The sequence below is a fragment of the Heterodontus francisci genome, chromosome 12 (genome assembly GCF_036365525.1).
Source record: "Heterodontus francisci isolate sHetFra1 chromosome 12, sHetFra1.hap1, whole genome shotgun sequence".
In the NCBI taxonomy this organism is placed as follows: domain Eukaryota; kingdom Metazoa; phylum Chordata; class Chondrichthyes; order Heterodontiformes; family Heterodontidae; genus Heterodontus; species Heterodontus francisci.
In genome coordinates, this window is record NC_090382.1 from 20339730 (window position 1) to 20358993 (window position 19264).

A 19264-nucleotide genomic window follows, 5' to 3' on the forward strand; every position below is an offset into this window, starting at 1 on the left:
TCTGACCGGAACAGGACACAGTACTTGAGGTGGGTCTGACCAGAACTGGACACAGTACTCGAGGTTTGACTGACTAGAACTGGACACAGTACTCGAGGTGGGTCTGACCGGAACTGGACACAGTACTCGAGGTTTGACTGACTAGAACTGGACACAGTACTCGAGGTGGGTCTGACCAGAACTGGACACAGTACTCGAGGTGGGTCTGACCGGAACAGGACACAGTACTCGAGGTGGGTCAGATCAGAAATGGACACAGAACACGAGGTGGGTCTGACTGGAACTGGACACAGTACTCGAGGTGGATCTGACCAGAACTGGACACAGTACTCGAGGTGGGTCTGACCAGAACTGGACACAGTACTCGAGGTGGATCTGACCAGAACTGGACACAGTACTCGAGGTGGATCTGACCAGAACTGGACACAGTACTCGAGGTGGGTCTGACTGGAACTGGACACAGTACTCGAGGTGGATCTGACCAGAACTGGACACAGTACTCGAGGTGGGTCTGACCAGAACTGGACACAGTACTCGAGGTGGATCTGACCAGAACTGGACACAGTACTCGAGGTGGATCTGACCAGAACTGGACACAGTACTCGAGGTGGGTCTGACCAGAACTGGACACAGTACTCGAGGTGGGTCTGACCAGAACTGGACACAGTACTCGAGGTGGATCTGACCAGAACTGGACACAGTACTCGAGGTGGGTCTGACCAGAACTGGACACTGTACTGGAGGTGGGACTGACCGGAACTGGACAAAGTACTCAAGGTGGGTCTGACCGGAACTGGACACAGTACTCGAGGTGGGTCTGACTGGAACTGGACACAGTACTCGAGGTGGGTCTGACCGGAACTGGACAAAGTACTCAAGGTGGGTCTGACCGGAACTGGACACAGTACTCGAGGTGGGTCTGACCAGAACTGGACACAGCACTCGAGGTGGGTCTGACCAGAACTGGACACAGTACTCGAGGTGGGTCTGACCGGAACTGGACACAGTACTCGAGGAGGGTCTGACCGGAACTGGACACAGTACTCGAGGTGGGTCTGACCGGAACTGGACACAGTACTCGAGGTGGGTCTGACCGGAACTGGACACAGTACTCGAGGTGGGACTGACCGGAACTGGACACAGTACTCGAGGTGGGTCTGACCAGAACTGGACACAGCACTCGAGGTGGGTCTGACCAGAACTGGACACAGTACTCGAGGTGGGTCTGACCGGAACTGGACACAGTACTCGAGGAGGGTCTGACCGGAACTGGACACAGTACTCGAGGTGGGTCTGACCGGAACTGGACACAGTACTCGAGGTGGGTCTGACTGGAACTGGACACAGTACTCGAGGTGGGTCTGACTGGAACTGGACACAGTACTCGAGGTGGGTCTGACTGGAACTGGACACAGTACTCGAGGTGGGTCTGACCGGAACTGGACACAGTACTCGAGGTGGGTCTGACTGGAACTGGACACAGTACTCGAGGTGGGACTGACCGGAACTGGACACAGTACTCGAGGTGGGTCTGACCAGAACTGGACACAGCACTCGAGGTGGGTCTGACCAGAACTGGACACAGTACTCGAGGTGGGTCTGACCAGAACTGGACACAGCACTCGAGGTGGGTCTGACCAGAACTGGACACAGTACTCGAGGTGGGTCTGACCGGAACTGGACACAGTACTCGAGGTGGGTCTGACCAGAACTGGACACAGCACTCGAGGTGGGTCTGACCAGAACTGGACACAGTACTCGAGGTGGGTCTGACCGGAACTGGACACAGTACTTGAGGTGGGTCTGACCGGAACTGGACACAGTACTCGAGGTGGGTCTGACCAGAACTGGACACAGCACTCGAGGTGGGTCTGACCAGAACTGGACACAGTACTCGAGGTGGGTCTGACCAGAACTGGACACAGTACTCGAGGTGGGTCTGACCAGAACTGGACACAGCACTCGAGGTGGGTCTGACCAGAACTGGACACAGTACTCGAGGTGGGTCTGACCGGAACTGGACACAGTACTTGAGGTGGGTCTGACCGGAACTGGACACAGTACTCGAGGTGGGTCTGACCAGAACTGGACACAGCACTCGAGGTGGGTCTGACCAGAACTGGACACAGTACTCGAGGTGGGTCTGACCGGAACTGGACACAGTACTCGAGGTGGGTCTGACCGGAACTCGGCACAGTACTTGAGGTGGGTCTGACCGGAACTGGACACAGTACTCGAGGTGGGTCTGACCGGAACTGGACACAGTACTCGAGGTGGGTCTGACCGGAACTGGACACAGTACTCGAGGTGGGTCTGACCGGAACTCGGCACAGTACTTGAGGTGGGTCTGACCGGAACAGGACACAGTACTCGAGGTTTGACTGACTAGAACAGGACACAGTACTCGAGGTGGGTCTGACCGGAACAGGACACAGTACTCGAGGTTTGACAGACTAGAACAGGACACAGTACTCGAGGTGGGTCTGACCGGAACAGGACACAGTACTCGAGGTGGGTCTGACTAGAACTGGACACAGTACTTGAGGTGGGTCTGACCGGAACAGGACACAGTACTCGAGGTTTGACTGACTAGAACAGGACACAGTACTCGAGGTGGGTCTGACCGGAACAGGACACAGTACTCGAGGTTTGACAGACTAGAACAGGACACAGTACTCGAGGTGGGTCTGACCGGAACAGGACACAGTACTTGAGGTGGGTCTGACTGGAACTGGACACAGTACTCGAGGTGGGTCTGACCGGAACTGGACACAGTACTCGAGGTTTGACTGACTAGAACAGGACACAGTACTCAAGGTGGGTCTGACCGGAACAGGACACAGTACTTGAGGTGGGTCTGACCGGAACAGGACACAGTACTTGAGGTGGGTCTGACCGGAACAGGACACAGTACTTGAGGTGGGTCTGACCGGAACAGGACACAGTACTCGAGGTTTGACTGACTAGAACAGGACACAGTACTCGAGGTGGGTCTGACCGGAACAGGACACAGTACTTGAGGTGGGTCTGACTGGAACTGGACACAGTACTCGAGGTTTGACTGACTAGAACAGGACACAGTACTTGAGGTGGGTCTGACTGGAACTGGACACAGTACTCGAGGTGGGTCTGACCGGAACTGGACACAGTACTCGAGGTGAGTCAGACTGGAACTGGACACAGTACTCGAGGTGGGTCTGACCGGAACTGGACACAGTACTCGAGGTGGGTCTGACCGGAACTGGACACAGTACTCGAGGAGGGTCTGACCGGAACAGGACACAGTACTCGAGGTGGGTCTGACCGGAACAGGACACAGTACTTGAGGTGGGTCTGACTGGAACTGGACACAGTACTCGAGGTGGGTCTGACCGGAACAGGACACAGTACTCGAGGTGGGTCTGACCGGAACAGGACACAGTACTTGAGGTGGGTCTGACCAGAACTGGACACAGTACTCGAGGTTTGACTGACTAGAACTGGACACAGTACTCGAGGTGGGTCTGACCGGAACTGGACACAGTACTCGAGGTTTGACTGACTAGAACTGGACACAGTACTCGAGGTGGGTCTGACCAGAACTGGACACAGTACTCGAGGTGGGTCTGACCGGAACTGGACACAGTACTCGAGGTGGGTCAGATCAGAAATGGACACAGAACACGAGGTGGGTCTGACTGGAACTGGACACAGTACTCGAGGTGGATCTGACCAGAACTGGACACAGTACTCGAGGTGGGTCTGACCAGAACTGGACACAGTACTCGAGGTGGATCTGACCAGAACTGGACACAGTACTCGAGGTGGGTCTGACCAGAACTGGACACTGTACTGGAGGTGGGACTGACCGGAACTGGACAAAGTACTCGAGGTGGGTCTGACTGGAACTGGACACAGTACTCGAGGTGGGTCTGACTGGAACTGGACACAGTACTCGAGGTGGGTCTGACCGGAACTGGACAAAGTACTCAAGGTGGGTCAGACCAGAACTGGACACAGTACTCGAGGTGGGTCTGACTGGAACTGGACACAGTACTCGAGGTGGGTCTGACCGGAACTGGACAAAGTACTCAAGGTGGGTCTGACCGGAACTGGACAAAGTACTCAAGGTGGGTCTGACCGGAACTGGACACAGTACTCGAGGTGGGTCTGACCAGAACTGGACACAGCACTCGAGGTGGGTCTGACCAGAACTGGACACAGTACTCGAGGTGGGTCTGACCGGAACTGGACACAGTACTCGAGGAGGGTCTGACCGGAACTGGACACAGTACTCGAGGTGGGTCTGACCGGAACTGGACACAGTACTTGAGGTGGGTCTGACTGGAACTGGACACAGTACTCGAGGTGGGTCTGACTGGAACTGGACACAGTACTCGAGGTGGGTCTGACTGGAACTGGACACAGTACTCGAGGTGGGTCTGACTGGAACTGGACACAGTACTCGAGGTGGGTCTGACCGGAACTGGACACAGTACTCGAGGTGGGTCTGACTGGAACTGGACACAGTACTCGAGGTGGGACTGACCGGAACTGGACACAGTACTCGAGGTGGGTCTGACCAGAACTGGACACAGCACTCGAGGTGGGTCTGACCAGAACTGGACACAGTACTCGAGGTGGGTCTGACCAGAACTGGACACAGTACTCGAGGTGGGTCTGACCAGAACTGGACACAGTACTCGAGGTGGGTCTGACCGGAACTGGACACAGTACTCGAGGTGGGTGTGATCAGAACTGGACACAGTACTCGAGGTGGGTCTGACCAGAACTGGACACAGCACTCGAGGTGGGTCTGACCAGAACTGGACACAGTACTCGAGGTGGGTCTGACCGGAACTGGACACAGTACTCGAGGTGGGTCTGACCGGAACTCGGCACAGTACTTGAGGTGGGTCTGACCGGAACTGGACACAGTACTCGAGGTGGGTCTGACCGGAACTGGACACAGTACTCGAGGTGGGTCTGACCGGAACTGGACACAGTACTCGAGGTGGGTCTGACCGGAACTCGGCACAGTACTTGAGGTGGGTCTGACCGGAACTGGACACAGTACTCGAGGTGGGTCTGACCGGAACTGGACACAGTACTCGAGGTGTGTCCGAATAGAACTGGACACAGTACTCGAGGTGGGTCTGACCAGAACTGGACACAGTACTCGAGGAGGGTCTGACCGGAACTGGACACAGTACTCGAGGAGGGTCTGACCAGAACTGGACACAGTACTCGAGGAGGGTCTGACCGGAACTCGGCACAGTACTTGAGGTGGGTCTGACCGGAACTCGACACAGTACTCGAGGAGGGTCTGACCGGAACTGGACACAGTACTCGAGGTGGGTCCGAATAGAACTGGACACAGTACTCGAGGTGGGTCTGACCAGAACTGGACACAGTACTCGAGGAGGGTCTGACCGGAACTGGACACAGTACTCGAGGAGGGTCTGACCAGAACTGGACACAGTACTCGAGCTGGGTCTGACCAGAACTGGACACAGTACGTGAGGTGAGTCTGACCGGAACTAGGCACAGTACTCGAGGTGGGTCTGACCGGAACTGGACACAGTACTCGAGGAGGGTCTGACCGGAACTGGACACAGTACTCGAGGTGGGTCTGAATAGAACTGGACACAGTACTCAAGGTGGGTCTGACCAGAACTGGACACAGTACTCGAGCAGGGTCTGACCATAACTGGACACAGTACTCGAGGAGGGTCTGACCGGAACTGGACACAGTACTCGAGGAGGGTCTGACCGGAACTGGACACAGTACTCGAGGTGAGTCTGACCGGAACTGGACACAGTACTCGAGGTGGGTCTGACCAGAACTGCACACAGTACGCGAGGTGAGTCTGACTGGAACTGGACACAGCACTTGAGGTGTATCTGACCAGAACTGGACACAGTACTTGAGGTGGGGCTGACCAGAACTGGACACAGTACTTGAGGTGTATCTGACCAGAACTGGACACAGTACTTGAAGTGGGGCTGACTAGAACTGGACACAGTACTTGAGGTGGGGCTGACTAGAACTGGACACAGTACGCGAGGTGAGTCTGACCGGAACTGGACACAGTACGCGAGGTGAGTCTGACCGGAACTGGACACAGTACTCGAGGTGGGTCTGACCAGAACGGCACACAGTACGCGAGGTGAGTCTGACATGAACTGGACACAGTACTTGAGGTGGGGCTGACCAGAACTGGACACAGTACTTGAGGTGTATCTGACCAGAACTGGACACAGTACTTGAAGTGGGGCTGACTAGAACTGGACACAGTATTCGAGGTAGGCCTGACATGAACTGGACACTGTACCTGAGGTGGGGCTGACTGGAACTGGACACAGTACTCGAGGTAGGTCTGACATGAACTGGACACAGCACTCAAGGTGATTCCGACCAGAACCCTGGACAGTTTGATTGTAACTTTCTCTGACTGTATTCTCCTGTTTTGTGTTTTTCGTCCAACATTATTCTTTCTTTGTTGTTGCAGCTCTGCACTGATTGTATATGTTTGGTGTTGAGTTTCCTGACTCTGTTGCATTGCTTTTTCACATCTCTGCCCTTCTTATAAAACTTTCAACTTTTTCTGGAAATTTTCTATTCCTCCCAGAGAGTTCCTTCCCCATCCGCTCTGTCGGGTTTGTCTTGGTTATTTTTCCTCTTTATATCAGTTTTAATTTGTTTGTTAAACTATTTTGGGTCTGGTCTGAGCTGATTATTTATGGGTTTGTGTTTACTGAGCCCAGCTTGCTGTATTCTGGCTCCATATTGTAACATTGCCAACTTGTTTTTCTGATTTTGGTTCTGAACTGCTATTGCAGGTCTGAAAGGGTTAATTTTCAGCCAAAGTGAATCATCAAAGTGAAACTAACATTGTCACTCCCTGCATGGAGTGTTTATAAGAATTTCACTTCCTGCTCTGGTGCCTCAGTCTCTCCGGTGCTGTGTGAAACCTCTTCAGGTGCTGTAACAATGGATCCCGGAGATTTAGAGGATGAATTAACCTGTGCTGTGTGTCTCCACGTGTACCAGGATCCTGTAGCATTACCCTGTCAGCACAGTTTCTGTTTGAAATGTATTGAGGGAGTTTGGGCCCAGACAACAGGCCCAGGAGGGTTCGAGTGTCCTCAGTGTCACCAGAAATTCAACCCTAGGCCCAGGCTGGAGAGAAACTTCACTCTTTGTAATATAGTGGAAAAATACAACCGCTCACAGCCTCCTGCTGATTCAGCTCGTGTCGTGTGTGATTACTGTGATGATAATCCAAACCCAGCTGTTAAGACATGTCTGAACTGTGAAACATCATTTTGCTCTCTTCATTTAAAACCCCATCTGCAGAACAAGACCTTGAATGGACACACCCTAATGGAGCCACTGCTTGACCTTACAGACAGGCAATGTCTTGACCATAAGAAAGTGCTTGAAGTCTACTGTAAAGATGATGAAGAGTGTTTGTGTGGTTCATGTATAATTACAGGGAAACATAAATCCCACACTCTGCTGAGCCTGGATCAGGCACAAGCTGTAATTAAGGTGAGTGACACAGTTCCTGATATTAAATACAGCGAGGGAGAGTTTTCCTGTTAATGACCAACATTCATTGGAACTGATTACAGACAGTGCTGATTTAGCCCAGTGTTTTCTTGCTGCCCTGGGTCTGGGTTTACAGCTGATTGTTTTTTGTCAGTCTGAATTGCTTCCTCCCCTTTCTCTTACAGTGTGTCTGAGAGAACAGGGTGGGCACTGGGAGGGTATGAGAGTCGACCAGGGTGACTGCCCCTCACCCACACTTAGCCCCTCCAGGGGAGGGCATTATACACAAGAAGACAAGAAACAGGAGCAGAAGTAGATCATATGGCCCATCGAGCTTGCTCCACCATTCAATACGATCATGGCTGATCTTGGGCTTCAATTCCACTTTCCTGTCTGCTCCCCATATCCCTTGATTCCATGTGAGACCAAAAATACTACCTATCCCAGCATAAAATATATTCAATGATGGAGCATCCACAACCCTCTGGGGTAGAGAATTCCAAAGATTCACAACCCTTTGAGTGAATTAATTTCTCCTCATCTCAGTCCTGACTAATTGGCCCCTTATCCTGAGACTGTGTCCCCGTGTTCAAGATTCCCTGACCAGTGGGAACAATCTCTCAGCTTTTACCCTATCAAGTCCTTTCAGAATCGTGTATGTTTCAATTAGATCGCCTCTCATTCTTCTAAACTCCAGAGAATATAGGCCCAATATAGTCAGCGTCTCATTATAAGGCAACCCTCTCATCCGAGGGACCAATTTAGTAAATCTTCACTGCACTGCCTCTAGTGCAAGTATATCCTTTCTTAAATGTGGAGACCAAAACTGCACACAGTATTCCAGGTGTGGGCTCACCAAAGCCTTGTGCAATTTTAGTAAGACTTCTTTATTGCTGTCTCCAATCCCTTTGCAATAAAGACCAACATGCCATTTAGTTTCCTAATAGCCTGCTGCACCTGCATGTTAACTTTGTGCGTTCCTTGTACGGGTACCCCCAAGATCCTCTGACCATCAACACTTAGCGGTTTCCTACATTTAAAAAAAAATTCTACTTTTCTATTTTTACGATCAGAGTGAACAACTTCATACTTCCCTACATTATACTCCATTTGCCATCTTGTTGCCCACATACTTAGCCAGTCTATATCTTTGTGGAGCCCAGTAATTCACTGTGTGGGCACCTGTGAGAACTGGCACTCCATGGCATAGAGCTGCAGAGCTGAGCATGTTGTACCCTGTGTAACACTGCAGGAATTCTGCCCTCTGAGCAGCAGGGAGAGGACCATCATCAGTGGGGGAGTGAGGGACACCCACGGGGGAAGACTGGGGGACTGGGTGGAAAACTGTTCTTCACAACAAGAGGGAATTGTTGTTTGAGAAATGCTGGTGTCTGTCTCCCTTTCCCCTCGGCTGATTCCTGGAAATGGAGGAGCTGAGTCTGTGTGAAAATGCAGCACATGGTGTGTCACTGTGAAAAGAAGCCAGTGTGTATACTCAGTTTATACAGGACAGGGAACACCTCTTTACTGAGAGACACAGAAGGTAATATTTCTGCTCAGGACCCAGACACTGATTTTCCTGCAAACTACATTCTATCCACACCCAGTGGGGTCACTTCTAGAACAGAATAATTTTCCTTTTGCCATCTGTAGTGTTTAATTAATCAGGGTTCCTCAAATGAGGCAATCTGGATAGAACTTAAAAACAAAAAGGGGGTAATCACTTGGCTGGGAGTGTACTACAGGCCTCCAAATAGTCAAGGAGAGATAAAGGAGCAGATATGTAGGCAAATCTCAGAGAGGTGTAAAAATAATAAGGCAATAATAGTGGGGGATTTCAACTTACCCAATATTAACTGGGATAGTCATAGAGAGATACAGCACCAAAACAGGCCCTTCGGCCCACCGAGTCCGCGCTGACCATCAACCACCCATTTATACTAATCCTACATTAATCCCATTTTCCCTCTCACATCTCCACCTTCCCTCAATTCTCCTACCGCCTACACTAGGGGCAATTTTAACAATGGCCAATTTACCTATCAACCTGCAAGTCTTTGGCCTGTGGGAGGAAACCCACACGGTCACAGGGAGAACTTGCAAACTTCGCACAGGTAGTACCCAGAACTGAAAGCAGGTCGCTGGAGCTGTGAGGCAAAAGGCTTAAATGGGGTGGAATTCTTAAAGTGCATACAGAAGAGCTTTTTGAGCCAGCAAATATAAAATCCTACAAGAGAAGGGGCAGTACTGGACCTAATACTGGGGAATAAAGCCAGACAAGTGGTAGAAGTGTCAGTGGGGGAGTATTTCGGGGATAGTGACCACAACTCTGTAAGTTTTAAGATAGTTTTGGAAAATGACAAAGTTGGACCGGAAATAAAGGTACTGAATTAGGGGAAGAGCGATTTCAATATGATAAAACAGGATCTGGCCAAAGTGGACTGAGAACAGCTACTTGTAGGAAAGTCTACATCAGACCAGTGGGAGTCATTCAAAAAGGAAATAGTGAGGGTTCAGGGCCAACATGTTCCCATAATGGTGACGGGTAGGACCAACAAGTCCAGGGAACCCTGGATGTCAAGGGATATAGAGGATTGGATAAGGAGAAAAAAGGAGGCTTATGGCTGATTCAGAGCACTGAAAACAACGGAGGCCCTAGAGGAGTATAGAAAGTGTAGGGGGGTACTTAAAAAAGTAAGTGGAAAGCAAAGAGGGGGCATTAAAATACACTGGCGGGCAAGATAAAGGAAAATCCCAAGGCATTTTATAAGTATATTAAGGGCAAGAGGATAACCAGGGAAAGTGTAGGGCCAATTAGAGACAACAGTGGCAATCTGTGTGTGGAGCCGGAGGACGTAGGTGAGATTTTAAATTATTACTTTTCATCTGTGTTCACTATGGAGAAGGATGATGTAGGTGTAGAGATCAGGGAGGGGGATTGTGATATACTCAAACAAATTAGCATTGAAAGGGAGGAGGTATTAACGATTTTAACGGGCTTAAAAGTGGATAAATCCGCAGGCCCAGATGAGATGCATCCCAGGCTGTTATGTGAAGCAAGAGAGGAGATAGCATGGGCTCTGACACAAATTTTCAAATCCTCTCTGGCCACAGGAGAGGTGCCAGAGGACTGGAGGTCAGCGAATGTGGAACCATTATTCAAGAAGGGTAGCAGGGATAAACCAGGTAATTACAGACCGGTGAGTCTAACATCAGTGGCAGGGAAAATATTGGAAAATTTCAGAGGGACAGGATTAATCTCCACTTGGAGAGGTAGGGATTAATCAAGGATAGTCAGCATGGCTTTGTCAGGGGGAAATCATGTCGAACAAATTTGATTGAATTTTTCAAGGAGGTGACTAGATATGTAGAGGAGGGTAAAGCAGTTGATGTAGTCTACATGGACTTCAGTAAGGCTTTTGATAAGGTCCTGCATGGGAGATTGGTTAAGATGAGAAGAGCCTGTGGGATCTAGGGCAATTTGGCAAATTGGATCCGTGGCAGGAGGCAGAGGGTGATGGTCGAGGATTGATTTTGAGATTGGAAGCCTGTGACCAGTGGGGTACCACAGGGATTGGTGCTGGGACCTTTGCTGTTTGTAATGTACATTAATCATTTAGATGTGAATATAGGAGGTATGATCAGTAAGTTCGCAGATGACATGAAAATTGGTGGTGTCGTAAATAGTGAGGAGGAAAGCCTTAGGATGACATAGATGGGCTGGTAAGATGTGTGGAGCAGTGGCAAATGGAATTTAATCCTGAGAAGTGTGAGGTGATGCATTTTGGGAGGACTAACAAGGCAAGGGAATATACAATGGATGGTAGGTCCCTAGGAAGTACAGAGGGTCAGAGGGACTTTGCTGTACTTGTCCATAGATCACTATGCAGCAGCACAGGTAGGTAAGGTGGTTAGGAAGGCATATGGGATACTTTCCATTCTTAGCTGAGGCATAGAATACAAGAACAGGGAGGTTATGATGGAGCTGTATAAAATGCTAGTTAGGCCACAGCTAGAGTACTGTGTACAGTTTTGGTCACCACATTATAGGAAGGATGTGATTGCACTGCAGAGGGTGCCGAGGAGATTCACCAGGATGTTGCCTGAGCTGGAGCATTTCAGCTATGAAGAGAGACTGGATAGGGTTGTTTTCCTTAGAGCAGAGAAGGCTGAGGGGAGACCTAATAGAGGTTTACAAAATTATGAGGGACATAGATAGGGTAGATAGGAAGAAACATTTTCCCTTAGTGGAGGTGCCAATAACTAGGGGGCATAGATTTAAAGTAAGGGGCAGGAGGTTTAGAAGGGATTTGAGGATTGTTTTTCTCACTCAGAGGGTGATTGGAGTCTGGAACACACTGCCTGAAGGGGCGGTACCCTCACAACATTTAAGAAGTATCTAGATGAGCACTTGAAATGCCATAGCATCCGAGGCAATGGGCCAAGTGCAGGAAAATGGGATTAGAATAAATAGGTGTTTGATGGCCGGTACGGACACGATGGCTGAAGGGCCCTGTTTCTGTGCTCTATAATGCTATAACTCTAACATTTAAGAAGTATTTAGATGAGCACTTGAAACACCATATCATACATGGCTACGGTCCAAGAGCTGGAAAATGGGATTAGAATAGATAGGCTTGATGGCCGGCGTGGACACAGTGGGCCAAAGGGCCTGTTTCTGTGCTGTATAACTCTATGACTCTATGAAGGTTTGATTGTATCAGTCTATCCGCTAACTGTGTTCACTGTGTTTGATTGCTTAAGCCTGTGAGCGAGGCTGCATAGTCAGAAGTGAAATTAAGACACACACAGCTAGAAGCTTATACAGAACTTACCCACACAAAGACATGTACTGAGATTGTGTAAGAACTTTACAGTTTAATGTGTTGTAAATAAGCCAGTTGGTGATTTAGCACAAGTGTGATATATGCATTGCTCAGAAATAAATCGGATATCCAACTAAACCCAGTAACCCAGCGTAAACATAACAAAAAATGTCGCGATGAGGATGATTCAACAAAATCTGATGTTACCAATTCCAGAACCTTTTCTTCCGACACCAGGGGATCTTCCCTTGTGCTGGGAGTGATGGATTTCGGGGTTCAAGATCTACTTGCTCGCTACAGGGATGGATAGTCCAGATATAGTAACAAACTGTAAGAAAGCAATACTCGTACATTGTTTAGAGCAGACGGACAGTGAGTCTTCGAGCAGCTCACAGAAGATCTGTCTACATTAGATTCAGCAGAAAGTTCTCTCAAAAAATACTTCGGGCCAAAGAAAAGTATGATGATAGAATGACACACATTCACCAGAGATCCCAGGGACATGGTGAGTCCATTAAACAATATGTGACAGCATTGCAACAATTGGCAGCTACATGTAAATTTAGCACACTAACCAAAAACCTAATTTGTGACCAATTCATTGAAATCACTTCAATTCCACAAATTATGGAACGTCTTCTCATGGAGGATGATGATTTAACCTTGGAAAAAGCCATACCCTTAGCAGCCTAAATCAAACCTGCCATGTTAGATTTGAAGAACTTACACACACATGAACCTTTAGACTCAGGATGGTAGACACAGCTTGCCCAACCAGCTGCAGTGCAAGGGTTAAGGACAAGGAGACCTCAGCAAACTCATCAAAACATGCCCCATCACAGTCAGTTACCTGCAAAACTGAGCCCAAATTTTGGAAATTCTCGAGTCACAATGTCATGTCTAGCTTGAGGGAAACAGTATAACTCATGTCCAAAGTGGAGCCATTTTGCAAAGATGTTCAGGTCGTCAAAGAAAAAGACTCAATTGGTTCAAAATGTGGGGGAGTTTCTTCTTGAGAGTAAGGTACAACATGTATTTACCATCGCAAAAAATAAAATGCCAGGTCACTTTAAGGAGTGCTGGGTCGCGATCGCAGGCATCTCAGTGTCACTGCTTATCGATGTTGGTGCACAAGTATCTATTTTGAGTGACAAACTCTACCATCAGTATTTTTCACAAATCTCTCTCACTCCTGCAACAGACACTGTTCAAGCTTATGACAACACTATCACTCCAGTTTCAGGGACGATCACAGTTCCAGTACACTACAAAAACGTCAGCCTACACAGCTTCACATTCTGTGTAGCTAAAGGCCGAAGCCTTATGGGGGGGTAAACCTTTTCAATAAGCTTGGATTCAAACTCGCTGCTCCCACTGGAGCACACATTAATGGGATTGATGACGCAGATGATATGCACCAACATCCTTCCTTATTGAATAAAAGCAAAATACTGCGGATGCTGGAAATCTGAAATAAAAACAAGAAATGCTGGAAATACTCAGCCGTTCTGGCAGCATCTGGGGAGAGAGAAGCAGAGTTAACGTCTCAGGTCAGTGACCCTTCATCAGAACTAGCAGATATTAGAAATGTGAAAGGCTTTATGCAAGTAAAGTGGGGGTGGGGCAAGAAATAACAAAGGAGAAGGTGTAGATAGGACAAGGTCACAGAGAATAACCGACCAGAAGGTAATGGAGAAAAGGCAAACAATATGTTAATGGTGGATTGAAAGACAAAGAATTAGTACAGATAGGGTGTTAATGGACTGAAAAACTGAACAGCCACAAGTACAAACATGAAAAAAAAACGTGCGTAGGCAAACTGAACAAAGTAAGATAAAATAAAACAAAATAAACATTAAAAAAAAGAAAAAAGAAAAAATAACTAAAAATAAAAGTAAAATGGGGGGCCCGTCATTCTCTGAAATTATTGAACTCAATGTTCAGTCCGGCAGGCTGTAGTGTGCCTAATCAGTAAACGAAATACTGTTCCTCGAGCTAGCGTTGATGTTCACTGAAACACTGCAGCAATCCCAGGACAGAGATGTGAGCGTGAGAGCACGGGGGAGTGTTGAAATGGCAAGCAACCAGAAGCTCGGGGTCAAGTTTTCAGACTGAGCGGAGGTAAAAACATAGAAACATAGAAAATAGGAGCAGAAGTAGGCCATTCGACCCTTCAAACCATTCATTATGATCATGGCTGATTATCCAACTCAGTAGCCTGCTCCCGCTTTCGCCCCATACCCTTTGATCCCTTTAGACCCAAGAGCAAAATCTAACTCCTTCTTGAAAACATACAATGTTTTGGCCTCAACTGCTTTCTGTGGTAGCGAATTCCACAGGCTCACCACTCTCTGGGTGAAGAAATTTCTCCTCATCTCAGTCCTGAAAGGTTTATCCCATATCCTTAGACTATGAGCCCTGGTTCTGGATTCCCCCACCATCGGGAAAATCCTTTTTGCATCTACCCTGTCATGTGCTGTTAAAATTTTATAGGTTTCTAAGAGATTCCCCCTCACTCTTCTGAACTCCAGTGAATATAATCCTAACCGACTCAATCTCTCCTCATACTTCAGTCCCGCCATCCCAGGAATCAGTCTGGTAAACCTTCACTGCACTCCCTCGATAGCAAGAACATCCTTCCTCAGATAAGGAGACCAAAACTGCATAAAATATTCCAGGTGTGGCCTCACCAAGACCCTGTATAATTGCAACAAAACATCCCTGCTTCTGTACTCAAATCCTCTCGCTATGAAGGCCAACATACCATTTGCCTTTTTTACCGCCTGCATGCTTACCTTCAGCGACTGGCGTACGAGAACACCCAGGTCTCGCTGCATATTCCCCTCTCTCAGTTTATAGCTGTTCAGATAATAATCTGTCTTCCTGTTTTTGCTACCAAAGTGGATAACCTCACATTTATTCACATTATACTGCATCTGCCATGCATTAGCCCACTCACTCAACTTGTCAATAATCACCCTGAATCCTCTCTGCATCCTCCTCACAACTCATCCTCCCACCCAGTTTTGTGTCATCTGCAAATTTGGAGATATTACATTTAGTTCCCTCATCTAAATCATTAATATATATTGTGAATAGCTGGGGTCCTAGCACTGATCCCTGTGGTACCCCACTAGTCACTGCCTGCCATTCGGAAAAAGACCCATTTATCCCTACTCTTTGTTTCCTGTCCGCCAACTAATTTTCTATCCATCATAATACACTACCCCCAAACCCATGCACTTTAATTTTACATGCTAATCTCTTATGTGGGACTTTGTCGAAAGCCTTCTGAAAGTCCAAATAAACCACATCCAATGGCTCCCCCTCATCAACTCTACTGGTTACATCCTCGAAAAATTCTAGTAGATTTGTTAAGCATGATTTCCCTTTCGTAAACCGCAAAGCGGTCACCCAGTCTGTGTTTGGTCTCACCAATGTAGAGGAGACCACATTGTGAGCAGCAAATACAGTATACTACATTGAAAGAAGTACAAGTAAATCGCTGCTTTACCTGAAAGGAGTGTTTGGGGCCTGGGATAGTGAGGAGAGAGGATGTAAATGGGCAGGTGTTACACCTCCTGCGATTGCAGGGGAAGGTGTCATGGGAAGAGGACGAGGTGGTGGGGGTAATGGAGGAGTGGACCAGGGAGTCAAGGAGGGAACAAGCCCTTCAGAATGGCCTTTGCTGCATGACCTTCTGGTCGGTTATTCTCTGTGACCTTGTCCGATCTACATCTTCTCCTTTGTTATCTCTTCCCCACCCCGCTTTACATCCTTCCTTATTTACTGGATTTGGGGAGATCAAAAGGCACTGTCATGCTCCCCATGCGACGCATCAATTTGACCAGTTTCATAATATTTGAGACGGTTGCTGTTTGCAATCTGTGCTGAAGTGTCACAGGAGCTGAAACGACTAGAAACAGACGGTATCATTGAACAAATCAACTCATCACTGTGGATATCAAATCTAGTCATTGTACAAAGGAAACATGGTGAGTTTAGATTATGCATTGACCTAAAGGCAGTCAGTAAAGCTATCATACCGGACAAATATCCACTTCCGACAATTCAAAAACTGTCAGCATCATTTCATGACCCCACAGTCTTCACAAAGCTTGATATGCGATGGAGTTATCTTCAGATACCTCCAGCAGAACAAAGCTGATATCTTACAGCTTTTGTTACTCATGAAGATGTGTTTCAGTCCTGCAGAATGTCATATGGACTACGTTCAGCACCGAGCACATTCCAGAAGATCATTTCTTCAGTCTTGTTGGATGTTGAGAGGACGCTCAGCTTACTTGATGACGTTGTTGTCCACAGACGGGACAAAGCTGAACATGGTCAACGATTATCAGCAGTGATCACTCGACTTGTAAAACACAATTTGATGCTAAACATTGACAAAAGTGCATTTGCGACATCTGAGATTGACATTCTAGGTTACAGAGTGACAGCAGCTGGAGTAAAGCAGCACACGACAATGTCAAAGCCCTTCATGCACTTCCAACACCGTCTAACATGAAAGAATTAGCATCGTTTCTGGGTACTAACAAATTTGTTCCTGATTACACAGAGATCACGGAGCCTGTTCAGAAGCTAATGCATAAAGAGACTCAATGGACAGGACTGTCGCACAGCAAACAGCACTTGAAACCTTCAAGGTGAAGATAGCATCTCCACCAGTCCTCGCGCATTTCAGCCCACATGCAGAAACGTATGTCACAACAGATGTGTCAGGAACTGTAATTGGCGCTGTACTCTCACTGTCCATTGATGGATGTGAACGACCAATAGCTTATGCGTCATGCCCGTTGTCAGAGACTGAACGTAAATATTCTACTAGAGAGTGGGAAGCACTAGTCTGTTTCTATGCATGTGAGCATTGACACATGTATCTTTTTGGTCGAAAGTTTACTCCCTGTACTGATCACCAAACGGTGACTACATTATCAGCAACGTCAAGATCAGGTCATTGACCTGTACACATCTACAGATGATCAGATCGCCTACATCAGTATAACTTCGAGGTCAAGTACCTTTGCAGGTTCACGCAACTGAGTAGAGGATATGCTTAGCCATAATACTGTCGAAGATAGAGTTAGCGACAGCAAAGCAACTTGTGATGTTGAAGGCTACGTGATCACAGTGATTTCGCACGTGACCGCGAATCTTGTTACACGAGGAGAGTTGGAGACAGAGTCAGCAGCAGATAATGTATTGCAGCAAGTAAGTCAATACCTTAAATCTGAGTGGCTTCATGATAGAGGGGAAGAACTGATCCCATTTTACAGAGTATACAATGAACTTGCATTGTTTGGTGATAACTGTATTCCACATTCGAACAGCCCATTCACATCCTACTCCACACATATCAATCCACCCCACACTCCCTGACTGGGAAAACACTAGCCGAACTTATGATAGGTCATAACTTTCACATGCCACTGACAATTCTTAAGCCAGGATGTCAGAGTGAAAGCAAATGAAATAGCAAAACAAGAAGATAAAACAAAAACATATTTTGACAAACGTACAGGAGCAACGGAACCACAGTTTAAAGTTGAAGATTAGGTTTGAATCAAATGGCCAAATCATGACCACAAACTTGCTTCATCAGTATCAAGTCCAAAGCAGATTAAATGTTTGCTCGGTACAAATGCTTATCTGTTGGATGACAACAGCAAGTGGAATGCGAGAAATTTGATAGGGAGCCGACCAGGATATATTGAGGATAATAGTTATCAGGATATATTTCCTGTTCCTATGAATGATATTGATCAAACAGATCCACAACCTCAAATTCGTAAATTTAATCAAAGACCAAAGAGGCATTACTATCTCAAAGACTATTTCTGGACTTAGTGAAAACAGATGTAAATTGGTGCAGATATGTTTGTTGTTTAGAATAATTTAATTAAAAAATAATGTCTTTAGTCAAAAGGGTGAAAAATGTAGGGCTTTATTGATCATGTTTGATTGTATCAGTCTATCCACTATCTGTGTTCTCTGTGTCTGATTACTTAAACCTATGGGCAAGGCTGCAGAGTCAGAAGTGAAACTAAGACACACCACTAGAAGCTTCTACAGAACTCATACATATTGGCTGCTTGGCAAAGACATGTACTGAGATTGTGAAAGAACTTTACAGTTTAATGTGTTGTAAATAAACCAGTTGGTGATTTATGTGCATTGCTCACAAAAAAAGTCAGATATCCAAACATAACTCAGTAACCCAGCATAACACTAACCAGTTTAAATCTCTTTTAAATCTCTTTCTAACTGCCTTTACAGGAACAACTGGAGAGAGAAGTCAAGAATCTTTGGGGAGTCCAGCAGAATTGTTCCAGAAAAGAACGAGACTTGGGAAGTTCAGAAGCTGAAATAATGGTAGGGAATAGTGGAACTGGATTTCGAAAGGGTTTCTCTCCCCACTGAGTCAATGAGCACATCAGAAACAGGCCTTCCAAACCAGGCTGGTTCTGTTGGGGCCGAGTCACTGAATGCACTGAGTTCCTGTGTGTTTGATGTGAGGAGGAGATGCTTAACTCTACCTGTACCTCCCAGCGAATATTATTACATCACTTAGACACTGGATTTACTGAAACAGACATAGCCAGAGGCTGGCAGGTGAAGACTTGTCCTGAAGCTTGTATCATTTGAACATAGGAAGAGGAAGAAAAGCCCATTAGCCCCAGTGAGCCTGCCCCATGCAGACAGGGTTCAATCACACACACCACTGATCCACCCTGAACCTGGGAAAGACAAACAGAAGAGAGAATAAACACCTGCAGCCAATTCAGGACAAACTCGGGGAAATTCCTCTCCAGTTCCCTTTTAAAGGGTGGTAGTGACTCCATACCCACCACATGTTCAGGGAGTCTGTTCCAGAGATCGAGGA

General features: G+C 47.4%; 1 protein-coding gene across 1 annotated transcript in view; it reads left to right on the forward strand.

Moving 5' to 3' along the window:
• The first annotated feature begins 6907 nt into the window (after nucleotides 1–6907).
• LOC137375769 (E3 ubiquitin/ISG15 ligase TRIM25-like) overlaps nucleotides 6908–19264 on the forward strand; it is a 67611-nt gene continuing 55254 nt past the window's right edge. Inside the window, exons 1-2 of the mRNA XM_068043172.1 lie at nucleotides 6908–7534; nucleotides 18658–18753. Of these exons, the coding sequence (XP_067899273.1) occupies nucleotides 6974–7534; nucleotides 18658–18753 (657 nt within the window). The 5' untranslated portion in view covers nucleotides 6908–6973. The remainder of the gene's footprint in view (nucleotides 7535–18657; nucleotides 18754–19264) is intronic.